Genomic DNA, 25,893 nt, shown 5'->3' with positions numbered 1-25,893 from the left:
CACACACACAGCTTCTCTAATAAGGGATAGATGACAAGATTTTATACGATGGAGGGACCACATCTGTGAAGAGGTTCTCAAGTGGCAAGAGACAAGTCCCATCCACTGGAGCATATTTGCAATGATCTTCTTTGTCCACAAATATTTACTGAGCTCCCAGAGTGTATGTCATAGGAGGGGGCAAAGGGTTAGAGGAAGCAGGAAATGAGGAGCTGGTGAGACATGTTCCAATGGATGCCATGTCTGTTTTCACTAATTCTGCAGCAGCAAAATTCTGCTGGTCAGCTGAGGGCAGGGCACACTTCTCACTTTCCTTGATGCTACAGGATGTGGGCTGACCGTCCTACAGAGATTCAGGCTTACGGTATCCCAGCATTGCTGCTCAGATCAACGGGGCACAAGGACACAAAACTGGAGAATGAACACCTGGACTCGCATCTATTTTTGATAAGCTGAGAGCAATTGTAACAGCTTCCTTCCTTCTGGGCCTCAGCCTCAGCCCTTCCTCCATCACTGATCTCTGTCCCCTGAGATCCCCCACAAACTAGCATATTCAAGATTAACCAACTTGGAAAAGAGGGTCTCTCCAGAGCTTTCATTCCCAAGCGGCCAATGTTAGTCTTAGGAGGAAGGGCCCTCACTCATTATCCTTGGGCTTCTTTCATACTGTGTTCCAGGGGCCAGCAGGACACTTGAGTTGCTGTAGGTATGGTCTTCCTCACAGGCTGGGAAGTGTGGCATACCTTTTCCATTGAACTGAAAAGCCTGCCACTGTCCTCAGTGGCACCCCACTTAACTTAGCCCAACCTTCTACCCATTGCTGCTTCTCACTTTCACAGCAGGTTTGACAACTGGGCAGTGTGCTAACCACCCCCAAGTTCAAACTGCCTGACTAATTCTGAAAGGATTAGATCCCTCAACAGTAGTTCAGTTTCCCCTTCTTCTTGTCAAGAGACCATTGAGTCCCTCTGCTGCCTTTCTTTCCTGACCACTGTGAGAGGGTGGGGGATGAAAAGAGGAATGACCAGGGATGTAGCTCAGTGATGCTATGGCTGTGTGTGTTTGGCATGTATGAGGTTCTGGGTTCCATCCCCAGTATGGAGCAGGGAGGGGAAGGGGGAGGAGAGGAGAAGAGCGAAGGGGAGGTGAGAGTGGGGGAGAGAAAATAGGAGAGGAGGAGAAGGAAATGAGGATAGGAATTGAAGAGGGAAACAGATTGAAGGAGAGAGAGTGAGAAGGGAGGGAAGAAGGAAGAGTGAGGGAGGGAAGAGAACAGAATGAACTCAAACCAAATGACTGATAAGTGTTAAGTTGTGGAGGTAGGCATGCAGAATGGGGCACTATTTTTGCAGGTCATATATTGAAATAAATGATTTACATCCAGAAGACATAATGAACTCTTACAATTCCACTATATTAAAAAAAAGACAAGTAATTTAATTTTTTTAATGCTCAATAGATTTGTACACTGTTTCTCTCAGGAGGCTATAGAAATAGTCAATAAGGAAAGGAAAAGACAGTTGCGCGCTCACTTCAGTTGTGGGGAGATGTAAGCCAAAAAGCTGAAGGACTCTACCCTCTGGGATGCTTGTGGCAAGGATTATCTGTGAGGCTGTGGGAACTGGAATCCCCCTGATTATGTCGTTGGTTGGATTGCAGAACCGTACAGCTCCTTGGGGGAACAATCTGGCAGTTAGCAAATTGTTAACTAGAGTTAAGTAGAGTCACCAGGAGCTGGGTGTGTAGCCCAGTAGTAGAATACACATTCAGCAGGCAAAGGCAGTGAGTTTGATCCCTGACACCACAAAAAGTAAAATTAAGCTACCACCTGCACACCCCAGAAATGGAAAACAGATTCTCACCCAGAACATGGACATAAGTGTTCATGGCAGTATTCGCTATTTGCAACAGCCGTGAAGCAGAAACAACTGCAGTGCCCATCGATTAATAATGGCAGTTAGCAGAAGGGAGCTCATGCTACATGGTGGAATAGGACCGAGCCACAAAAGGAAATAAAGCCCCATGAACCTTAGGAAACCTTATGCTGGGCTGGAGGGCTGGCTCAGGGGTGGGGGGGCGTAAGAGCATTTGCTGTCATCTCAGAGGATCTAGGTTTGATTCTCACCATCCATGACTACCTGTAACGCCAGGCCCCAGGGTTCCAGTGCCGCCTTCTGGCCTCTGTGGGTCCCCACACTTATGTGGCCACACTCACAGACACACATGCATATACAATGATTGAAAAATAAAAGTAAAACTGGAAAAAACCCATTATGCTAGGAATCCAGACAGGAATGCCCCTGGTTATATGGTTCTATTCCTATAAAATGTCCAAAATAAGCACACTCACAGAAACAGAGCCGACAGTGAGGGACTGGGGCTGACCACTAGTAGGCATAAGGTTTCATTCGGGAGTGGTGAAAGGGTTCTCGGGTCGGGGTGATGGTTGTACAGTTCGCAAGAGGAAGAGCCATTAAGCTATGCATGTTAGCAGGGAGAATTTTATGGTAAAATTATATTTTGGGTAAATATTTTTTTACATGGTTCTAATTCCAGTAATCAGACAAAAGGAGAAATGAAGGCAGATATTTTAACATTTAACTTGGCTGCTAGCTAGAGAGAAAAGAAGAGTCAGTCAGAGGAGGCCGATGAGTCCTTCTGGAGGAATTTGGAGGGGACTTTTTAGAGATTAGAAGTTCATGCGGCTGCTGATGGGTGTGTGTGTGTGTGTATATATGTGTATGTGCGTGCCTGTGTGTGTGTCTGTGTGTGTGTGTGCTTATGTGTGTGTATGTGTGTGCCTATGTGTATATGTGTGTGCATATGTGCCTCTGTGTGTGTGTATGTGTCTCTGTGTTTATATATGTGTGTGCATGTGTGTCTGTGTCTGTGTGTGTATATGTGCATGTGTATGTATGAATATGTGTCTGTAATTTTTGTGTGTATATGTATGTGTGTGTACATGTATGTCTCTGTGTGTATATATGTATGTGTGTGCATATATGTGTGTGTACATATGTGTGTCTCTGTGTGTGTCTGTGTTTGTGTGTATGTCTATGTATGTGTGTGTCGGTAATTTTGTATGTGTGTGCATATGTATGTGTGTGTGTATGTCTGTGTATATGTGTCTGTCATTTTGTGTGTGTGTGTGTGTCTGTGTCTGCGTACGTATGTCTTCTTAGGGGTTGACTCCAGGGCCTCACATGTACATGGTGATCTGTGCTCCATTGCTAAGTTATCTCCCAGTACCTATTTGTTTGTTTGATTGTTTTTGTCCCTTCCATTCTTTTTATTTATGTAATTTTTGCTTTTGTTTTTTGAAACAGAATCTCCTGTAGCTCAGACTGTCCTTGAGTTCCTGGGCTTCCTCCCTCTATCTCCTAAGTGCTAGGATTTAGGTCTTTCTTTATTTCTGCCAGTTCTGGAGCTTTGAGAGTGTGAGGCAAGCACCCTCCCCAGGTGAATGTCTGCCCACCCTGTGCATGTTTGCCTATCGGGGTTGTGATGAGCCTTAATCTTAGCTCTCGGCCTTAGGTAGGCTTAATTTGGAGAATGTCAACTAGAGGAGAGAGAAAGAAGTGATATTGAGAACTGACTTTGCCGAAGTGCCAGGAAAGTATTGGAAAACTAAGAGCTATTGAAAAGGGATATTTGTGAACAAACATAAACTGATACCACTTAGGGAAGTGTGAGCTGGGTGTGCTGATATATGCATAGTCCCAGCTCTCAGGGGGCTGAGATAGGATGATAGCTGTGAAACTGAGGCTAGCCTAGACTACAGAGTGAGACCATGTCTCAAAATGAAAGAAGGAAAGGAGAGACAGAGTGGGGGGGGGTGGAGGAGGGAGGAAGAGGAGGAAGAGGAGGAGGAGGAGAACCGGGGAAGGAGTGGGGAGGGAAGAAGCTTTGGGCTCTTGTCTCCATAGTGCAGGTTTCCTGGGCTTGCAATTAACCTTCCCCACTCAACTTCAGTTTGCCTAGGACAATATGATGGATGTGTCTTAATTAGTCAGGGTTTCTATTCCTGCACAAACATCATGACCAAGAAGCAAGTTGGGGAGGAAAGGGTTTATTCAGCTTACACTTCCACACTGCTGTTCATCACCAAAGGAAGTCAGGACAGGAACTCACACAGGGCAGGAACTTGGAGACAGGAGCTGATGCAGAGGCCAGGGAGGGGTGCTACTTACTGGCTTGCTTTCCCTGGCTTGCTCAGCTTGCTTTCTTATAGAACCCAGGACCACCAGTCCAGGTATGGCACTGCCCATCATGGGCCCTCCTTCCTTGATCACTAATTGAGAAAATGCCTTACAGCTGGATCTCATGGAGGCCTTTCCTCAAGGGAGGCTCCTTTCTCTGTGATAACTCCAGCTTGTGTCAAGCTGACACACAAACCCAGCCAGTACAGGGTGCCTCCTGTCCTCACCGCTCCTGTTACTTTACGTACACCAAGGATGCTGAGCCAGTTCTTGTACAGTGGGGGCTTGATCAGTCACAGAAGAAGAGGCAAACTCCATCTCCAAGTCCTGCCCCTTTAGCTACTTTTCTCAGAGCAGAGCAGTAAGTGAACTGAGAGGGGGCAGGAAGTGAACTGAGAGGGGAAGGGTTATTTTGTCTCACTGTTTGAAGGGACAACAGAGCCATGGAGGGGAGGGCAGCTGCACGGTGGTGGGAGTGTGAAGTTGAGACGTCCTGAGTAAACAGGAAGCACAGAGCAAACAGGCAGTGGAGCCAGGCTCTAAAACGTCAAGGTTCACTCTCTAGTCCACGTCCTCCAGTAATGCTCCACCCTTTAAAGGTTCCACCAACCTGACAAAACAGCGTAGCCAGCACGGCTAAGTGTTCAACACAAGTGTCTGCAGGAGTGACCCTTCATAGCCAGCTCCTTTGTTGTTGAGTGAGGCGTGTGTTCACACAGCCACATGAACTCCTGTGGCCTTCATCTTCCACTGCTCCTATGGAAGAAGTTTCCAGCCTCGGTCACAATCAGTGCTTCTTCACTTACTTTGGGGACTCTTAAAAGGGGTCTCAAAGCCTTCGCGTATTTCATACAGCTGCTTGTTAGCCCGGGATGTGTAACGAGTGCAGAGACCAAGGTCGCCAAGTCTCCTCCCTTCCCACGCCCTCCCCAACCCCAACCTGTGTTTTCACCTCAGCAGTGGGTCAAACTTGCAACTTTATGCATTTTCTTTCCCTTCCTTCCTCTAGGAAAAAATACTTGGGATCTCACATGAAGAAGTAGACTGAAATAGCCAAAGACCTGTCGCCTGGACGGTCCCTGGTGCAACAGTGGTCCTGTGTGCCCACCACTCTTACCATAGACTTCAGGAGAAAGTTAAAACATACCCAGCAGACAGTGTCTAGAGAGCCATTCTTCCTTTGACTCAAGAGGCATCGGGAGAGGCCTTGCTCTCTCCAGCTCATAGGACTCAGTAGCATGGACTTCGCTGAGGGCACTTGAGTCCTCCTCTGAATGTGTGAAGGAGTCCATAAAGATAAGTGATCAATTTACCTCTAAATGTTGAGAACGGAAACCATGCTGTTAGCTACACCAGTGGAAGCATTCGTTCGGCACGTGTCTGTCGGTCTCATGGAGGTGAAACGATAAATATGTGTGTGCTGACTTTTTAGTCTCTAACACTATTTGTTCCTTATACTGCACCTGGGATACCCCGATTAATGTCTCGTGTCAAGCTTAGCCTCAGGAAGACATCCCTATTCACGTCAGAGAGGAAAACCCGAGTTTGCTGTCATGTCTAGCTAGGTTAAGTCTTGCTAACCCGTTCTCTCAAAAAATACTGTGGTATTTTTTGACATGCCTGCACCCCACCACATCAGTGCAATCGAGAGCAAGGGCACGCAGGTACCACAAGAAGATACAGAGGTCAACCTCAGTTGCTAGCTTTCATCTTCCTCTTTGTCTAAAGCAGAGCCTCCTGTGCATTGCTTCTTACCCAGGTAGATCACTCCTGAGCTTCTGGGCGTCTCCCGTCTCTGCCTCCTCCCTTACAGCCACAGCACTAGGGTTACAGGTGTACCCTGTGACATGCAGCGTTTTAGGTTGGTGCTGTGGATTCAAATACAGGTCCTCACACTTTTGTGGCTAGCACTTTACCCACAGTGCTACCTCCCCAGCCTGAACTCTGGACTATTAGGATCCCTTAGAAGTAGCATAATGGTTGATAATTAATAAAATAAATAAACTGAAAGTTTGCTGGAAAAAGAGCTGCCTGTAACCCAAGCTTTCAGGAGGCTGAGGTGGGAGGGCCGCAAGACTGGGGCCAACCAGACATACATAATGAGTTCAAGACTTTGTCTCGACACTCCCCTTCCAAAAATGTTTTCTATTAAAATAGTAAGTTATCGTAGTAGGGCTTCTCTGATGACCAAATGTGCTAACCTACATAAAGAGCTCAGACTAGTTCTTAGGACCTAGTTAGTGTTAACTGACTGCCCCACTCCTACTGTGAGCTGCCCACAGCTCAGTTCAAAGGGCCCCCCTCTCTTGAAGCAATTACAGGTTGCTCTTTTGCTATTGATAGTATGACTGGGAAAAAAAAGGCACCCTCCCAAAACACCCCAGAACATTTAGACAGACATTTGAGTTTCCAATACTCAAGAGAGGCTGAGGCGGAAGGTTCCAAGCTAATCTGATCTACAGAGTAAGATCCTGCCTCGAAAAAATTTTTTACAGGTTCTTACACATTTTTGGATAGCTGGCACCTAGAATGTAGCCTGAACAGATAGATCAATGAGGAAGGAGCCCGTCTGTTATCAAAGGCATCACTAACCCACACCGGTCTGTTATCAAAGGCATCACTAACCGCACAGTAAGAGGAATGGGTTCCTCCTTTGTTTTCTCCTCTGGGTCTCTAAGATGGAGACACTGAAGACCTCTCCCTGATCTCTGTCTTTTGTCCAGCCAAACAATTAAGCTTCCCAAATGTGTCACGCATCTCTGCACCTTGGGTCCTGAACAACATCCTCTCCACTTGGAATGTGCTTGCGTGCCAGCCTCCTTCCCCGAGTTCTCCTAATCCAAATTTACTCCTTCATTCCCTCCCCCCCCTCCCCCGTGCGTCATTTACTGACACTCCGTTGGCTGCCACGGGGCTGTATTTGGATGTCTTTTCTCGAGGGTGATCCAACGCATTCCCTCTGCAGACGTTGGATTTAGTGCGCTGCGTCCTGTGAACCGGCGCACGCAGCCTTTCTCAGTGGCTCGGGAGCTCTTTTGCACAGATGCAGTTTGACTTTACACATCTGACACCAGGCATCGCCTTGGCACACAGTTGCAAGCCAGACCCCAGCCTCTCTGCCACAGCTTGTAAATCACTACAACTGGAGTGTGGCCCAAGATACACGGAGTCATAACAAACATCGCAAGTGATTCCAGAAGCATGCGCAGCCTCTAGTCAGGATGCTGCGACGACAGTAACCAGATCTGCTCTCCTGCTTGAGGCTTCGGTTTAATTGCAGACAAAATAAACAAGACAAGGATGGTAGTGGAGACCTGGATGCTGACAGATGAGAAGCTACACGAGTCCGTGATTGCTTTAGAATGAGGCATGGAAAACATTCCCCGGCTTTACTCCAGCAGGGGAACCACCCAGAGTCTCTTAGCCAGAGTCCAGAACCGACAAGGAGGCTTCAGAATCCAGGGAACGTGGGGAGGAAAATCGCACCCCAAGCTGCAGACAGCCCTCAGATGAGCACAGATGAACCTGTACATCTGGAAGTACTGAAAAGAGCACTCCAGAGCTCACAGGGCCAGGAGGGACGCCAGTTTGAAGACTAGGTGGAACACTCAGAATTTCTCTGCAGGGAAATGCTTGCTGCACAATGCCCCATTCATTGCCGGTGTAGTGGACGGATGTGGGGGCACACACTGGTAATCTCAGTGATGGAGACGTAGAGACATGAAGGCAGGGTCTGCAGACCAGCCAGTCTAGCTGAGTCAGTAAACTCTGAGGGCAAGGAGAGAGCCTGTCTTGCACAATATGGTGGAAAATTACTGATTGAGGGAGACACTTGTTCTATTTCTGGCCTTCACACACACACACACACACACACACACACACACACACACACACACACACACATACATACAAATGCATACATGCACAGGTCTCAAAGGCAAAAGACATTTATTTCTATGTTAATAAGATTTGAATGCTTGGGCTGGGAAGATGACTTACTGAGTAAAAGAGCTGGGCATACAAGCACGAGGACCAGGTTTCAAATCTCTAGAACCTACATAAAATGAGCATCCTTAATCCCGGTACTCCAATGAGGAGATAAAGGACAGAGTCAAGACAATCTCCAGACCCCTTCAGGCCAGCAAGCATGGTGTCTGCAAAGGGAAAACAACTAAGAGGCTGGTCCTATGACAAAAAAAGGTAGCAGATGAAGTCTGGCACCTAAGGTTGTTTCTGATTTCCACATGCACACTATGGCCCTCCACGTGCAGCACACACGCACCTGAATTCACACAAACAAATTCATATGCACACACACAGAAACACATTGTACAAACACGAATTAAAAGTTTTTCAGCACATCAAGGCAAGGCACACCTTAAAGCTCATCTCTTGAGAGGCAAAGGCAGGCAAACCTCTGAGTTCCAGGACAGCCAGGGCAGACAGACCCTGTCTCAAAAGACAGAACAGAAAGGATAAGCTGGGTATAGCAGCCGACAGGAGGCTGTGGCTGGAGGATCTTACACTCAAGGGGACAATGATGTTGTGTATGTGTATATAATATGTATATATACGATGTATATAGTCATTATTAATCCCCTGAACCCAATTAACGATGCTAATATGCATATAGGTATGTGGCTATCCAGTAACTCTCCCTCAATTAGCAGCCATCAACTCTCAGTAGCTCTTCCAACAGTGGTGGAGTTGGAAACAGTAAAATAATTACTCAAGAGACTAAAAACAGAATTAATATATAGTATAGCAATTATATTATATATCCTGCAGAATTGAAAGCAAAGACTTGGACAGATAACTTTAAACTTTTATTTTATTGGGCATGGCATGTGTGTGTGCAAAGGAGTGTCCCAGCATGTATGTGGAGATCAGAGACCATCTTTCAGGAGTCAGTTCTCTGTTCTCCAAGGCATCCAGGGATTGAAGTCAGACTCAGGCAGCAGGCACTTTTACTGGCTCAACCATCTTGCTAGCCTCTGAACAGAGACTTTATCTTATTTATTTTTTATTTTATTTTTCTCGAGTATATGTGTGGTGTGTATAGATGAGGGTGGGGGCACATGCATGAATGCACTCACAAGTGCACGCATGTGTGTAGAGGCCAGAGGTTGACATGGAGAGCCTTCTGTCTTTTCACTGAGACAGGATCTAACAATTAAACCCATAGCTCACCAATAGTTTGTCTGATTAGTGAGCCTGGTGTGAGAATTCCCCCATCTGCCTTCTGAGCTCTGGAATAATTGGTGAGTCACCCGGCCCGACCAGCATTTCTGTGGGTTCTGAGGATGCAAACTGTCCTCAAGCTTGAGTAGTGCTGAACTCTGCCTGGCTTCAGGGATTGACCTAACCAAGGCAACAAGGGAATGAAGAAAGGACAGACACACATACAGAAGAGCTGGGATCAGGTAACGCTTAGATCATTATAATGGCCACCAAATGCAGTCCCAAACCTCAGCATGCCTAATGTATACATCCGAACCAAGAAGGTGGGTTTGTAGCTTTAGTTGAACAAGGAGGAAGGATGAGTTAATCTTTGGTAGGGGTTCTCTATAGGGAAACATCCCAGTTTGCAGCCATTCTGGAGAAATCAAGCTGTGGTTGATAGCATCCACACACACTGTCAGCATTCACAGAGGGACCAGAGGAAAGCTTTGCCATCCCTTTGAGCCTCACCCCGGAAGGCTTTGTCACCCATGGGGTCTGAGGTGTTGGAGTCCTTGACATGGCTGTGTTCATGTCAACAATACATCCAGTCAAGACTTCTACTCTCAACAGCATGGCCAAGTGCTTTGCTACTGAGTCATCATCTCTCCAGTCCTTGAACAGATATTTTGAAACTAACGTTCACAGCAGTGTTATTCCACGACACCTACAATACTCAAACAATCCAATTGCCCTTCAAGAAACAGCTGGATAAACAAAAAGCTTGGTACATTTAAAATATTATTTGGCCCTTAAAAAGGAAGAAAATTCTAACATCCCACAAAACAGGTAAACCTTGAAAGCACCACACCAAGTGACACAGTGGCAGAGAGGCATCTATCCTGTCACTCATTTGAAGGGCCAAAATAGCTCCTATTAGACAAGGAAGTTGAATGGAGGCTTCCGGGCACGGCAGTCGGGGGTTATTTTGATTTTGCCTGCATGTACTAGAATTGTTACATTCTACATTCTGTAGGTTTTTGTTTTTGCTTTTGATCATAGTATTTTTTATCATTTGCTTTTTGTTTATTTTGGTGACAGGATGTCTCACCACACAGTCCAGGCTGACCTTGAACTCACTGTGCCCTAATTCTGTGTGTCTTCCTCCTGAGTCCTGGCCTTACAGGTAAGCCTACCATGCTAGCTCAGCTTTGCACAACGAATAAAGTTATGGAAATGAGTGGAAACATCATGAATGCTTAATACCATGGACATGGACATTTAAAATTGGTGGTAAGGCTGGTCACTGTGACGGGGTATCTCGCAGCTCAGGCTGACCTCCCACTGTGCACAGCTGAGATGACCTTGAATTCCTGATCTCGCTTCTACCTCCCAAGGGCTGGGATCATCACAGGTGTGTGCGGCTATTTGGCTGATGGTAATGTTTACCTAATTTCAACTTTAGAGGTCAGAGGGGAGGAGAGGACAAAGGGTAAGAAGGAAACAGGAAGTGTTCCTTCTGAGGCTCGTTCTGAGAGCACAGGCAAACAGGTCTAACTTGCTTCCAGGTAGAATACAGCAGTCAGGGAGCAAGCCCTGTAAACCACAAAGCAGCCGGAAAGACCGTGTGGGACATGCAACTCTACTCATAGTTAGCCAACTCAAAAGAAGCCAAAGAGGAAAAGAAGTTAAGACTAAAAGCCGGACATGGTGGAACACACGTGTAGCCTTTGTCAGGAATAGAAAGCAGCAAGACCCGAGTTCAAAGGTAGCCTGGACTCTGTAGTGGGCCACACAGCCTGAATTACAAAGTAAGGCTATTTCCAAAGAGGAGGGAATAGGGAGGAGGGAGGAGAGGAACGGAAAGGGAGTAGACAGTCACAATGACAGCTGCTTTAGAGAAATAGCCAAACATTTCCACTAAAGGAAAGAGACAGGCAGATAAGAATAAAGTCCCACTAACCTCAACTCTCAAGGTGAGGTAGGCAGATCTCTGAGTGTGAGGCCAACTTGGTCTACAAAGCAAGCTCCAGGCCATCAAAGACTGTCTCAAAACACACAAAACAAGTAAACAAAAGGATAAAGATCCCATTAAAGCCTGTGGGGCTACCATTTTTGTTTACATGTATTTAATGTGTATGGCAATGAAGGGGTCACTTCTTTCCTTCCACTATGCTGGTCCCACTCAGGCCCTTAGGCTTGGCAGCCAGTGAGCCTCTAGCTACTGAGTCACCTCAGCTGCTGTTTATTTATTCTAAATTGTTTAATCTATACACAAAGGAAAGGAAATGAAAGGACAGAAAAGCTTACACAGGAGTACCAAGAAGCTGTGTGCTGGAGTATTACTGTCAGACAAGTAGACTTCAAAGAACACATGGACAGAGAAGCCCTACACGATGCTAAAGGGTGAACATGTTTTGAGAATGTAACAATTCTAGTACATGCAGGCAAAAACTTAAAAAAAAAAAAAAAAAGATAAAACACGCAGAGCCGCAGGGATGTTTGGTGATTCCAACTCTTTGGTAACAGGAGACGACAGAAAGTCCATCGGGATACTGAAAAGATGAGAGATCCCACCGACTTTTGGAGCTAAACCCTCCAACCAGCGAAGTACCCATTCTCTTCAGGAGCTTGAGAAACAAGCACTGTCCTCACCACCGTCTGGCCCATAAAACAAGTCTCAAAAAATGTCAAACTTAAATCTGACCTTTATGGAATTGAATTTTAAAATAACGAAACAATGGGAATCCTCCAAATATTTAGAAATTGAGCACACTTTTGTATGACTCATCACTCAAAGAATAATAAAAAAAAAAATCAAAGTTATAAACTGAATAAGGAACACAGAGCCAGGCATGTCGGTAAAGGCTTGACAATGCACACTTTTAATCCAGTACTCCGGAGGCAGACACAGGCAGACTCTAGAGTTCAAGGTCAACCTGACTTATGAACCCCTGTCTCGGGACAAATGAAGAACAAGCCCCCTCCAAACTCCCAAAAAAATCAAAATGAAGAAAATCTAACAACTAAGTGTATGCAGACATGACTGAGCAGTCGTGGTGGTTTGAACAAGAATGACCCTCATAGACTCATACATTGGAATGCGTGGTCCCCAGTTGGCGGCACTGTTCGGGAAGGATAAGGTGTGACCTTGTTGGAAGAGGTGTGTCACCGGGAACAGGCTACTCAAAACTCGCAGCCACTCCCAGTGTGGTGTGCTTGTGCGTATGGATCAAGATAGAAGTCATCGGCTACTTCCAGAACCATGCTTACCTGCTCAGGACCACGGACCCCCCCCCCCTCTGGAACTGGGAGCCTCCAATAAACTCTCTCTTCTGTAAGTTGCCTTGGTCAACTTGGTGTCTCATCACAGCAATAGAAAAGTGGTAACAGCCCATCTCAATACAACAGAGCAGAAATGGAGTCACAGCCTTATCTTTCTCAGCACCGACAACCTGTTTTTGATAGAAATTCTGACTGGAGACGGTCATCTTCCAGCAGGTATTGCCTATCAAGTTTGACCATCAATCAGTTGATTACTTTTGAACGTGGTAAAGGGAAAACTCAGGATAATGTCTGATGCACAGTAAATGCTTGCCAGATTTTTAGTAAAATTACCCATCATCTTAGCCTTTTTACAGGGGAAGATCGATTTTCTACTTTGCCTAAATCTTAATTCACAAAAGCAAGACTCAGGTAGAAAGCTTTCCATAATGATCCCAATGTGTAGACTGCATATCGGTATAGATGACAAGGGTAAGCCAGGTATGGTGGCACACACCTTTAATCCCAGCACTCGGGAGGCAGAGGCAGGTGGATTTCTGAGTTCGAGGCCAAAGTGAGTTCCAGGACAGCCAGGGCTATACAGAGAAACCCTGTCTCGAAAAATCAAAAAAAAAAAAAAAAAAAAAAAAAAAAAAAAAAAGACAAGAGTACTGGCCACAAGAATTCATCAGGAGTTAAATTTATAGAAACAAAAGCTACACACCCAAGGCAATGAATACAGAATAAAAGAACTGTTAACTATGGTACCAAAAGGCTATTTGGCAAGAGGAGGCCCCAGATACACAGGGCTTCTCACCATCCTTAGACCACATTGGGTTCAGGTAAGACTTCAGCTTTTTCTGCAACTGGAAATGGCATGACCTTTATGCTGGTCCTTTCCTACTTCCTTATAAAGGAAACGTGGAAATAACAAGACTTCTCTCAGGAGGAATCAAGAGCACCTGTTAAGACCCACTAGAATCTGGCTTCCGTTTTAAACTGTCGCCTTCCGTCAAACCAGCCACGTGAGACTGAGTGGGACCTGGTGTTGATGTTCTCATTGGTTTAGCTCCACCAATCTTGCACAGCAGCGACACACTGAGCTCCACATCACCACTTCATGGCTAATTAGGGAGAGAGACAGAAAGGGCATCGCCCATCCAACTCCACCAATGAGAACACATCAGGAAGCCCGCAGTTCTTTGTAGGCACAGGTGCTTCAGCCCAAAGCCAGCCCGCCGCCCTTTTCAGTTCTCCATGCAAACCTCAAAGCTGCCTTTGCTGTGAGGGAAATACGGCAGTGTTAATCACACAAAGCACAGTCATTTTCATTATTTCTTATTGTTTTTTTTTAAAAAAAAAAAGACATTTTCATTTTTTCCACTGATTTTTTCCACTGTTTTATTATAAAAATCAACATTTCATTTGTTACAATTCAGCTGTAATAATCAAAAGGGGGGTTTATACAAGGTATTTATACAGTTTATAATTAAAGCACTTATTTTACAAAAGGGGGGAAGTGAATAAGTGGACAAGGGCTGACCAAATGTTGGCCATTATAATATAAATACATCCTTTCAAAGCACCATCATTCCAAAGTCGATGCACAAGAAACCCCGCTGACTTTAAGACAATGATAAAGATTAAAGCTTAAGAAAAAGTTTAGACTCAAAAAGGACAGACATCGAAAGCAGCACCAGATCCTTCACTTGCAACAAGGCCGGTCAGGTTCAGCCTCCTGTATCCTCTCTCCAGCCTCCTCTCACCGGACTGATGGGAGCAGTCCCTTGCCTTCCCTTCCTCTGAATACTCATATTTAGGCATCGATACAGATACACAGCCACATGGATATGTAGCTATATCACTCCCTCAACTTTCCTGTATTTGATGGAAAAACAAAAAAACAAAAAACAAAGCAAGCCCCAAGTGGACAGTGAAGCAGAAGCAAGCTGTCTAGAACTGGAAGGGAAGAAGGGAAAAACCCAATGATGAGTGTGTTGGGCCATATTCTGAGTACAAGACATCAATTTGTAATCCTAAAAATTCCCTAGGAATAAAATCAGGAGTGCTTTTTAAATGCCTTGTGAAAATGTTAAAACAATGTTTAAAATGACAGTTTCCTTCCCTGAAGGAGGTGACTCTTAGGTCATCAAGGTAAACCCAAGCATCTGCCACCTCCCAACCGCCCTTACTCAGGTGTAAGCTGAGTTCAGTGAGCTGTTCAGTCGGAGAAAGACACGGGCTATATGGATCTGTGAGGCACAGTATTTAGGTCACAAATGTGTAGTTTTGTATTTGAGGCCCAGAGTCCTTGACTTGAAAACCTAAGGTTTCAAAAGCCAAATCTTGCCACTATTACAAAGCAGTGCCTTCCAGGTCCTAAAAGCACATCTCTTCTCACAGCCTGTTTTAGGCCTGGGATAAGGAAACCCCAGGAGATTAAAAGGGATTCTGACATTTTAACTAATGCTTAATGGCAAACCTGTTTAGGACTCAGTCTATACCCACACTCATGCATGGCTCTCATTTGTGAATTCTTAAATACTGCCAACCAACTGATACCTAAACTCCTATCTATAGTCTAATTTTGAGTAAGAAATATTTATTCATGTTTCCTCTAGAGTAATGAATCTAGATGCAGCCTAATTTAAAACTTTCTTTTCCCTCAATTTTCTTATGTTCAATAATTGAGACACAGTTTATTTAAACGTAACTGTCCATGTAACTTGAGCATCATCATCTTTCCCAAATTTAAAGACCCTCACTAAAAAGCACTCTCAGAAATCTTCACTGCGGCTGAGCGGCCCCAGAAAGAGGAGGCTACTGAGACTAACCTGAACGGCCTTCAAATCATTTCAACAAATTGGCACACAAGTTAGTATTCTGCAAGAGGCCATTGCCACCCAGCACAAGCACTTGGACTGAGATGAAACAAGCCACACCGTTCCCAGCGCACTACAGCGCAAGTCTCTCCTACATGGGAAGCCCACCAGATAAAGACGCACATTGAAAATGTAAACATAAAGAATTCTCCAATTCTGACCGATACCCAGTATTGCTACCCTCCCATCTTCTCGTAAGCATTGAGTAGCCTGTGTGTCACAGAAGGCAAGTTCAGTGTCCAGTCTGTCTTAAGACGCTGTGCACTTCGTCTCAGTAACAGGAAGAGTTAATGCTTATCCGACTGAAATGCAGGACACAGGTGGCTTGCCCTTTACTTAGATGCAAGGCCCCTGATTCTCACTAAGGTGTCTGCAACAACCACGCATTAGCCGGAAAGGAGTTTTTTCTTTAAAAACGTTCTTAGGCGTTTTGTTTTGTTTTTTAAAGTCACTTAAACTCTGCCAAATTCTGGAATCATTTCTTTCATTGTTTCCCCTTAGGCTCTGAAATTCAGAGCTACAATTCAATATATAATTTTAAAAATGTATTCAATAATTAATCGACACCTGTTAAGGTAAAAATCATACTAGCTTAAAAAAAGTTCAGCTTTAGGAGAGGAGTGCTAGACACATGTGAAAGCAGGAGACCAGTATCCAGCAGGGTCATCCCACAGGCCAGCCCCAACAGTGACAGACATAGCAGCCCGGTATGTGACAGTAGGTCAGGCATGTGACAGGAGACTTCCATTGTCTCCACTGCTCAAATTTCTGCAGCTGAGAAGTTCACAGTGTCTTCTCATTTAATCCCACTGTTAAATTATCTTAATCCATAATGGGGTAGGAGAGAGCACACAGAGAGACAGAGGAGGAGACTAAGGACAGACTGTGGGCTGTGCGAACACACACATTCATAGCGCATACTGAGAAGCTACCTCACAGCACACTGGCAGAGCTATGCCTGCAAACATCACTCTGAGAAAAGCTGGTCCACAGAAAGTGAAAATGTCACAAACAGGTCATCTAGGGGACGCCTACTAACAATAAGAATTTCTGTTTAAACAGGCTGTTTCTAACCAGAGCGCATTGAAATGTTTTACTAACAAAACACATAAAATGATTTCACACTGTGATATTGTATGCTGCAAGGATACAAAGCTAATTTACAAGAATATAACAGTTAGATTTGTGATTTTTAAGCATTCTTATATGTTCTAAAAAGACACTTTAATGAGCATTAAAACAACTGTGGAAGACCAGTAATATGGCTAACTTTTGATTATGCAAAAACAGCCAAAAACTTAAAAACTCAGCCAATTGCTGAACGAACAGAGTAGGTAAACTGAAATCAATTCAATTTTGTGTTTAGTAAATTCCATTTAATCAACTCCTCAGATTAAAAAGCTTAAATAAATCATGGCTCTTAGCAAAGCAGTCTCCAAGGTGTTGGGAGGCAGACCGTGAGAACGGCTGGTGTTACCATGGACTGTGACAGGCGAGAGCTCGCAGCAGCTCCCGCAAGAGACGCTTCAGCTCCTACAACAGCAACACTGAAAATGGATCTCACTACTATCTGTTTTCCTCATGAAAATTGCTGGATTCCTGGAGAAAACAAAGCCCTGTGTCCAAACTTAGTACTCTTATTTCTTCTTTCATGGGTTCTCGACTTGTCGGCCCTCAAATGTTAGTTAACCCAAAGGCAGTTTGGCTACTTCCAAGTTTGCCACTCTAAGATGGAATTACTTTCTCCTTTTTATTTTTTGGTATCATTAAAACCCAGACATTCCTGGTCAGTGATGCCTTTCTTTTCCTGTTTCCTTTGTACTCAGTCTCTTCACTGGGCTTAAGGCATGCTCTGTGTATTTAGTTTGCAAAAATAAAACTTTTAGTACAAATTTATTTTTTATACAAACTTTTATGGCACAAGCAGCAAAACTGCTGTTTTAAGAAAATATATAAATATCCTTTTCTTCTGTACAAATATCTCCAGTACCCCACCCACTTTATAATGTTAACTGTACAGAGTCTGCCTCACTCTTCTCTATAGCTCCCTCCCCCCCTCCAGATCTCAACCAGATGTGTATTTACATGTCCCGGTGGAGGCAGTCAGAGGAGGAGGGGCCCTCCTCAGGAGGAGTCCGTGCAGGGGGAGGGTGGTGGCGGGTAGAGGTGGTGGGAGTAACTCCTCTCCGTGTATGGGGAAGGGGGACAGCTTTCATAGTTCTCCTCCGCTGACAAGTACTGGCTTCGGGGTGTGGGCGGTGGGGGCACAGGTTCTGAGTCATAGTTCAAGTCACTGGTGTAGCCCTTGGCTGTTGCCACTGAGGTCATCCTCCGGCTAGGAGCATAGTCACTGTCACAGACATCAGTGCTGCAGGGTGTGGTGGGCGGTGCAAAGTGCCGGTAGCTGTACGGCCTATAGCTAGAGCAGGAAAGCAATAGAGCAGTACGTTAGTTTTACAGAAGCAGACTGCATCAGAAATCAGTCTGAAGGCTGGGAGCTGGTGCAGTCGAAATCCGTGTAGGGGATGGGTAGTCCGTGACTGCTGTGTGCAGTGAGCCCATGGGTTTAGTCCCCAGAACCATCACAACCAAAGAGCCACTGCTGTTCACAGACATGGATGGAGAGGCAATGAAAAGCACATCAACAAAGGAAGACCTATGCAAGTAAAATGTAAGGAGAGGCAAGAAAAAAGGGATGGAGTTGGAGAGCAGAGAAGAACTCAATTGGGCCCAAAGAGCTCTTCTATCCTGAGGTAAATCTCGGTGCATGTGCTTGCTGCTGTGCACGAGGCCCTGGGTTTGACCCCCAGACATATTGAAAAATAAAAAAAGAATAAAAACAAACCAACTCAAGAGCTGTACATATCGATGCACTTTAGAAAAGCACTCTGTTTTTCACTGGTGCTGGGGACTGAGCCAGGGCCTTTCCCCCAGAGCAAGTGGTCTACTCTCAGCTCCAGCCTTGGTGGTCTAACCTCTGCCACACACCTCACACTCACAATCTCTGCAGCTCCTGGAGCAGCAGTGTGTAGAATGGGTCTACGCTCTCACATTCTTCAGTCATTCATAATTTGCCTGATAGGTAAGTTATGATGTCTGAAGACTTCATTTCTTTTCAAAGTAAAATACTACACGATTCAGGCCAAACTTCCAGTGAGGGCAGATCTATCCCATTACTATCATGTGCAAAGGGAAACCCTTCTAACTTGCAAGCAGTAGTTTTGATTTCTGTGGGTACCCGGGTATACACTCCTAAGTATGGTTTCAACTATCAAAACGATCAATTTAAATACTCAGACAGTCCGTGAACTTTATAACAGAACAAGAGTCTAACATGCTTACACTTGTTTATCTACCTTCTCAAGTAACCTACATGAGGAACATGCTCATGAAGGTAGAGCTGACTACAGCACTGCCTTACCCCCGGATGATCTCTTAGGACTCTAATTGTAAATATGGTTAAGCTTATCTTAGACTTATCCTAGAGATTCATGCATTAACTGTCTCTAAAATACACTGACTGCAAGACCAGGGGCAAGGGCCAGAATAACTGATGGGAAGCTCATAAGCTCCCTGGTGACACAGCACCCAGCATTTGCTGCCCCCAGCCTGGCCCCGCAGCCGCCCTGAGCAGGATTGGGGCTTGCAGCGTCAGTCCAGCCAGGACACTATCAGAGCACTTTTGCTGTTCTGTTTCACCTTTCTGTCCAAGCAGGTGTCAAAGGCGAGCAAGATTTTTGGGATCAGAATTTTAAAAGCTAAATACTTCCAGTCTCATAAGAATAGGAAAAAAAGAAAATTGGTCAATAAAATTCTGCAAATCTAAAAATCATGGCAAATGACAAAAAGGTTAAGACAGATTTTAGACCTAATACAGGAAATGATTTAAAAACTGTTTCATACTTTGATCTATGTTTTATTCTAGCAGAATTAAATAAGTTGTTACATGAAATTTTAGGTTCTGGTTCTCCTTTCAATTTTCAGGCCTTTCTCTGCTTTTGATTAGAACACGCCTGGGGCATGCACGACCTTACAGTAACTCATGGACAGACCTATTGGATGGAGCCAGCCCTATCGGTCCTAGCTGACGCTGGCAGGTAGTTTCCACTGTACCTCCGTCTCTGCAGAGTCACCCTGATCCACGGGACTGAAGGCAAACATTATTCTAATGGCATCGACACTGAGGCCCGCAGACACAGAATGCAGCACTCCCGACCTTCTGCTGATGCTTGAAGAGCTTGGAAGAGTGACCTGCTCAGCACACTCACATGAGCACAGGCCACCATTTCCTGTTGCCACTCACAAATATGCTCTGTTCATTTTAAGGAAACTTGTTTGTACCAGGCAACTAACTACATAAAACTTTCATTCCAGGTCACAGTGACGTATGTAAACGTGGGCCAACCTTCTTCTCATTTCTCTTTCAATGTGATGCTCCTGCTGTCTGCAAGTTCTCACGACGCTCTGAACTGTCTTGCCTAGTTCTCAACTGCATTACTCTAAAAGTCAGCTTGTGTAACTGCCTATTAAAATACAGAATGGGGCTGGAAAAGAAGGCTCAGCAGTTAAGAGCAGTGACTGCTCTTCCAGAGGTCCTGAGTTTAATTCCCTGCAACCACATGGTGGCTCACAACCATCTCTGATGTGATCTGATTCCCTCTTCTAGTGTGTGTCTGAAGACAGCTACAGTGTACTCATATACACAAAATATATAAATAGATCTTTTTTAAAAAATGCCTGGAGAAAGAAAGGATTTACAGGTGAACAAAAATCCTGTTCTTTGGTGATCACTGTCTGTTCGTTTGACGCTTAGTATGTTCACAAACAGATGATGGAAAGGGCGTGTCTTACCTGTAGGACCTATGTGTGGAAGGACTGTTGGAAGAATAACCAAATTCCATGGTGTAATGGGATCTTTCTGTGGCAGGCGATGGTGGTGGGTTCAAAATCTAAAAGGAAAACAATTAAAATATTAAGCTAAGGACAATCCCCACAGATCTCTGTCTCCTCATCTTTGTCCGTTCTCTCCCATTGCAGGAATACCATACTCTCCTTCCCAAAACAACTGCCTGAACAGCACCTCACGACTGTGGCTCCCTTTCTACACCAGTTCTCCATTCTGAACAGGGCCAAGTGGAGAGGAGAAAAACAGGCCACCTACATCACTGGCGTGTTTGGCACAGACAGATTCTACTTTTTTAAACAGAATTTTGATTAGTTTAAGAGGCATTCTAAGTGTCCTTTCTCTTAAATTTTATTTCTATACGTGTATGTACACGAGCACTTGTGCATGCGTGTCTGCAGGCCAGGGTACAACCCTAGTTGTCATCTCCAGGGACACTGTCCACCTCTTTTAGGTCAGGCTTGCTCAGGCTGGAGAGATGGCTCAGCAGTTAAGAGCGCTGCCTACTCTTTCAGAGGTCCTGAGTTCAATTCCCAGCAAGGACATGGTGGCTCACAGCCATCTATAATGAGATCTGGTGCCCTCTTCTGGCCTGCAGGCATAGTGCAGGCAGAACACTATACTTACTTAGAGGGGATAGGGTTGGGGGGAGGCAGGCTTGCTCATTAGCCTGGATTTCTCTAACTAGTCTAGACTGGCTGACCAGTGAACTCCAGGGGGCCTCCTGTTCCCTGCTCTGCAGCCCTGGGATTATGAGTGAGGCTCAGCTTTTATCTTGTGCTCCCAGGTCCTCTTGCCTGTGAGACAAGCATTTTAATGCCTGAACTATCTCCCCAGCCACAGCTGCTGCCTTTAGTAAGTCTGTTTGGTTCCTTAGTAGTTAAAACTTTATCTGAATTATGAAATTGCTATCTAATGCTTTCAACTATGTTGAAACTATGTTTCAACAGTAAATTTAAAAGATTTACAAGCACAGGGCAGTGGTGGTATATTCTCCACTGACTCCTATGTGCTTAAGCCCCACATCCAGAACTATTTTTACATTATGATCGCTGAGTACCACACTGAAATGAATTCATCTAACACGATATGCACTGTAACAGTGTAAGAAAAGCAAGAGCGTGCTTACTGCAGGGAAATAAGTGCCTTTGGTACTGGAAGAACTGCTTGAGGATGCTCCCGTGACGTGCGCTCGATCATAGGGGGGCCCACTGCTTCCCCCCATGATACTGAGGGAACTGATCATTGATTTGCCTCGAGACATTCCTGAAGGAAAGAAAAATGAAGGGTGAGTAATATTTATAAAAATACATGAAACAGCTAATCAGCACTCTAGCTAGAAGAACATCAACTAAAGCAACATCCACCCTCTTTTCCTCCTAACAGCTGTAAAGAGTTCATGGAAAAGGGAACGAACGTCCAAACCATCGGCTTCACTGAGAACTGGCCTCAAATAAGGCCAAGCAGCTCCCACCTGACCATGTCCGGGGAAATAGCCCTTCAAAGTGAGCGCTTTTCATGGAAGACTTAAGGAAAGAACTGTGGGGATGAAGACTGTAAACCAGAGTAGGTCAAACCAGCAGATAAGCTCCAAAGAATGCCAAGTGTTTTTATAAGACAGACACAATGCATAGAAGACACTTTTTTTTTTTTTTTCCCGAGACAGGGTTTCTCTGTGTAGCCCTGGCTGTCCTGAAACTCACTTTGTAGACCAGGCTGGCCTCAAACTCAGAAATCCGCCTGCCTCTGCCTCCCGAGTGCTGGGATTAAAGGCGTGCACCACCACTGCCCGGCAGAAAACACTTCTTTACCTACAGAACTCAGACACCTCTGAACTCAAAACTCCTAATGCTAATAGACAAGTTCTGTTTGTTCCAAGTAGGGTCCCATTCCCACATACTGCAAGTAGGTACGGCAACAAAGACACATCATTACTTACCAACTTAAATAGTGTGGCTCTTCTGAGAGTCACAACCACAGTAAATTCCTATTTTCAGAGAGCTCTGACCAGGCAGCTCCTCCAGATGCATAAAAACCCAGGATTCTTTTCACTAAAGGCACTAAGCACTAGGAAAAGCTTTACTCCCCAAGAATATTATAGCCAGGCGGGAACATTTGGTTAACCCACCTCACACCTCACACCACTGTCAGCATGTTAGATGAGGAGAGGGCAGAGGGGACTATAGTCTCTCCTTGTCAACCAGCTATTTCCAAATCCTTGTTTGTGGACAGCAAACTGAGCTGTCTTCCCACTCCTTTATTCCCACTCATAGCCTCAGGGTCCCCTGTGGTGAAATTATACAGAGTAGGCATTTACCAAGCACTGAATTTCATTGGTGCCTCCAGTCAGAGGCATGGAGCTGGCTGACAGAGTCATACTTAAGTCCTTCTGCATAGAAAGGCAGTATAAAACTGTAAAAAAAAAAGTTCTCACAATTCCTTAAACGCAGAGTAGTTTGTAATCCTAGAACTGAAAATTGGACAAGAGCAGATTCTCATAAATCGCTCGTCACTTACCTGGAAGAGATCCAGAGAGAGAGCTTGGGTGAGGAACATAACCAAGGGGCACAGAAGCCGGGCTGTGAACCACATAGTCGTTAGTCATGGTCTCCCCGTCTCCCTTCATACGAGGACACAGCATCCTCTGGCAGATAAAGTATATGGTTCCAGACACAAAAATGGTGACAATTACTCCAATAACGGAACCAACTGTGTTGGTGGCTTGTGGTGCTGGCTCCTCAGTTGGATCTAAAATAGAGATTACTGTAGTTAGCTAATAGGAAAGCAACTTCATATTCAAAATAGCAATACAAGAATACAAAAATAAAAACAATGTTGATAAATCAAACAATATATATATAATTTATATACAAACACGTACATATATACATATATATCATACAACATAAAAATATGAATTAAATAGCATTATTTAATTTAAATAAACTTAAAGAAGCTACTGTTAAATGAAAATAAGACAACAGACCAGGAAGTATCATTGTAAACTTTTGGCTAGAAGGGACAGACCCAAAGATGTCACCAATTGTTCACCAGATTTCACTGGAATGGTGAAAAAGGCCAGAGTAGCTCAGAACCAGAGCTTAGGTCTGAATGGTGCCGCTTAGGTCTGAATAATGCCACTTAGGTCCAGTGAAGGAACCTGTAAGCTTCAGGTGAGTGAAGGCACTTGGCTCCAACCACTACTGTCCTGGCCGCCTGAGAGCAAGATAAACCCAGGTCCCTGATTACTAGAGGACGAATGGAGGAAGGCCAGAGCACTGCAGGAGAATCCCAGCACACTCGCCTTCCTGGACTTCTGACTACTTGAGTGTTTAAGAAGCAGAAGGCATGAATTTGGAAAAACAGGAAGAAGTGAGTTATCAAGCTTAGCACCCACAGTTATTCAAAAGAAAAATTCTTCCACTCTGACTAGTTAACCCATGGATAATCTCGTAACTGAAGAGCCGTTAGAGCACGTCCTGCCTGCTGATATGCCAAGCTCCTGTCAATGTAGCTAAACTCATCTCTAACAGAAACACAGTGACAGCGGCAGTAGCCTCCTGGCTGTGGCCATCAGCTTCAGTTTAGTGTGTGTCCTCTGCGGCGCCCTCTCTACCCTGCCAGCTGCCACCACGTTTGTACTCTCTCCTGGTGCCTTCACATGCCTTCCCAGTGCCAAGATGCTAGGACGAATAATCCTCTCTTGATGCTCTGCTCCACACTGATGTCAGGCTTCCTCCCTCACCACTGCAGGGTGGGAGGCTACCTCAGAGGGAAGCAAGGAAGAAGAGAGACAGACAAGCAAGCACAGGAGGGATGAGGGAGAGAGGACGGCAGCAAAGGAGGAAGAAAGCATTTAGGCTCTAGATTCCGAGAAACTGGTAGAAACATGTCAAGAATGGTTAACCATAACCTAATATTCAGAATGGAGATCAGATCACCAGTTAACTTCCATGCATCTAAATGATCTGAGAATTTTGTGTCTGTAGTTGTGGCAAGGCAATGCTTACTCTTTTCTGGTGTTTTACTAAATATATCACAACTACTGTCCTTAAACAATTATTAAAGGCAAAACAAAATATCTTAGGCACAAGTAACTAGTATATGTGTTTTACATAAGGAAATCAGGATTGTAAGTGAAATACAAAAAGCAAAGGAATAGGTATTTTTCAAATTCTCCGTTGTGAGGGATTTACAAGGCTTCGTTCCTACTTACAACAGTCCAGCTCGTCAGATCTGTCACTGCAGTCCACACTGTGGTCACATTTCTTGTGTTTTCCAACGCACTGACCATTGGCACAGCGGAACTGATCAATTAAACAAAGCACTAGAAAAAAGGCAGTTTTATTTTTATCACCATGGGAAGACAAATTCTATCAGATGTTTTCTAAGTATAATCTAAAACCACATCGGGCTCAGACACTGGTGAATACTACCGCTAAGGATTCCCACTGGAAAAAATGATATTCTCTGCTTTGTTATTAAATTTTTTATTTCACTTAACTTTTGGTGCTATTTCTCAATTTTCAGAACTTCCTGGTGTGGTTTGGATGGTCTAAATATATTCCTTCCTCCTAAGGTTCATATGTTGGAGCCCTGGTCCTTAGTGTAGTTTGGAGGTAGAGGGAGCATAGTGGCAGGTAACTGGACCTCATTCTCAGAATATGTTAGGGAATGCTCAATGTACCCCGTGTTAGCTCTTGAGAAAAACTAGTCATACAAAAACACGCCTGTGGTTGGAGAGCAGGCTCCATGGTTAAGGAGCCCTGGCTGCTCTTCCAGAGGTCCCTCCTCAGCACCCACACAGATGCTCACAACCATCTAACTCCAATACCGAGGGGTCCGACAGCTTCTTAAGGCTTCCTTAGGCACCATGCGTGTAAGTATTCTGTGCATGAAGCAGGTTACAAAGTCTATGTATTGTAAAATGGTGTCTGTATATTTTTATTGAGGTCCCTTGGCTATGTCTGTCCTATCTCTGTGTGACCACTGTTCTTTTTGTCAGTCCTCCCATTTGGGTAAAACACCTACATATTTAAAAGGGAGAACAAGAGAACAAGCCTGCCCCTCCTCTCACCCTGCCTTCCGTAGTATAGATGTGTGCCCTCCTCTCACCCTGCCTTCCGCAGTATAGATGTGTGCCCTCCTCTCACCCTGCCTTCCGTAGTATAGATGTGTGCCCTCCTCTCACCCTGCCTTCCGCAGTATAGATGTGTGCCCTCCTCTCACCCTGCCCTCCGCAGTATAGATGTGTGCCCTCCTCTCACCCTGCCTTCCGCAGTATAGATGTGTGCCCTCCTCTCACCCTGCCTTCCGCAGTATAGATGTGTGCCCTCCTCTCACCCTGCCTTCCGTAGTATAGATGTGTGCCCTCCTCTCACCCTGCCTTCCGCAGTATAGATGTGTGCCCTCCTCTCACCCTGCCTTCCGCAGTATAGATGTGTGCCCTCCTCTCACCCTGCCTTCCGCAGTATAGATGTGTGCC

General features: G+C 45.0%; 2 protein-coding genes across 5 annotated transcripts in view; one reads left to right on the top strand and one right to left on the bottom strand.

Annotated features, from left to right (window-relative positions):
* Positions 1-6,180, top strand: part of Bcl2l14 (BCL2 like 14) — a 43,037-nt gene extending 36,857 nt beyond the window's left edge. For all 3 annotated transcript variants that reach the window (XM_021165040.2, XM_021165041.2, XM_085839846.1), the window contains one exon: positions 5,209-6,180. In XM_021165040.2, the coding sequence (XP_021020699.1) occupies positions 5,209-5,247 (39 nt within the window). In that variant the 3' untranslated portion in view covers positions 5,248-6,180. The remainder of the gene's footprint in view (positions 1-5,208) is intronic.
* Positions 6,181-17,190: 11,010 nt separating this feature from the next.
* Positions 17,191-25,893, bottom strand: part of Lrp6 (LDL receptor related protein 6) — a 126,668-nt gene continuing 117,965 nt past the window's right edge. For both annotated transcript variants that reach the window (XM_021165898.3, XM_085839845.1), the window contains 5 exons: positions 24,625-24,735; positions 22,926-23,156; positions 21,538-21,674; positions 20,357-20,454; positions 17,191-17,924 (listed from right to left, as the gene is read on the bottom strand). In XM_021165898.3, the coding sequence (XP_021021557.1) occupies positions 17,630-17,924; positions 20,357-20,454; positions 21,538-21,674; positions 22,926-23,156; positions 24,625-24,735 (872 nt within the window). In that variant the 3' untranslated portion in view covers positions 17,191-17,629. The remainder of the gene's footprint in view (positions 17,925-20,356; positions 20,455-21,537; positions 21,675-22,925; positions 23,157-24,624; positions 24,736-25,893) is intronic.

This window comes from Mus caroli, unplaced genomic scaffold (assembly GCF_978045245.1).
Source record: "Mus caroli unplaced genomic scaffold, Mus_caroli_1 scaffold_7, whole genome shotgun sequence".
NCBI lineage: Eukaryota > Metazoa > Chordata > Mammalia > Rodentia > Muridae > Mus > Mus caroli.
This window is presented reverse-complemented; position numbering and strand designations above follow the sequence as displayed.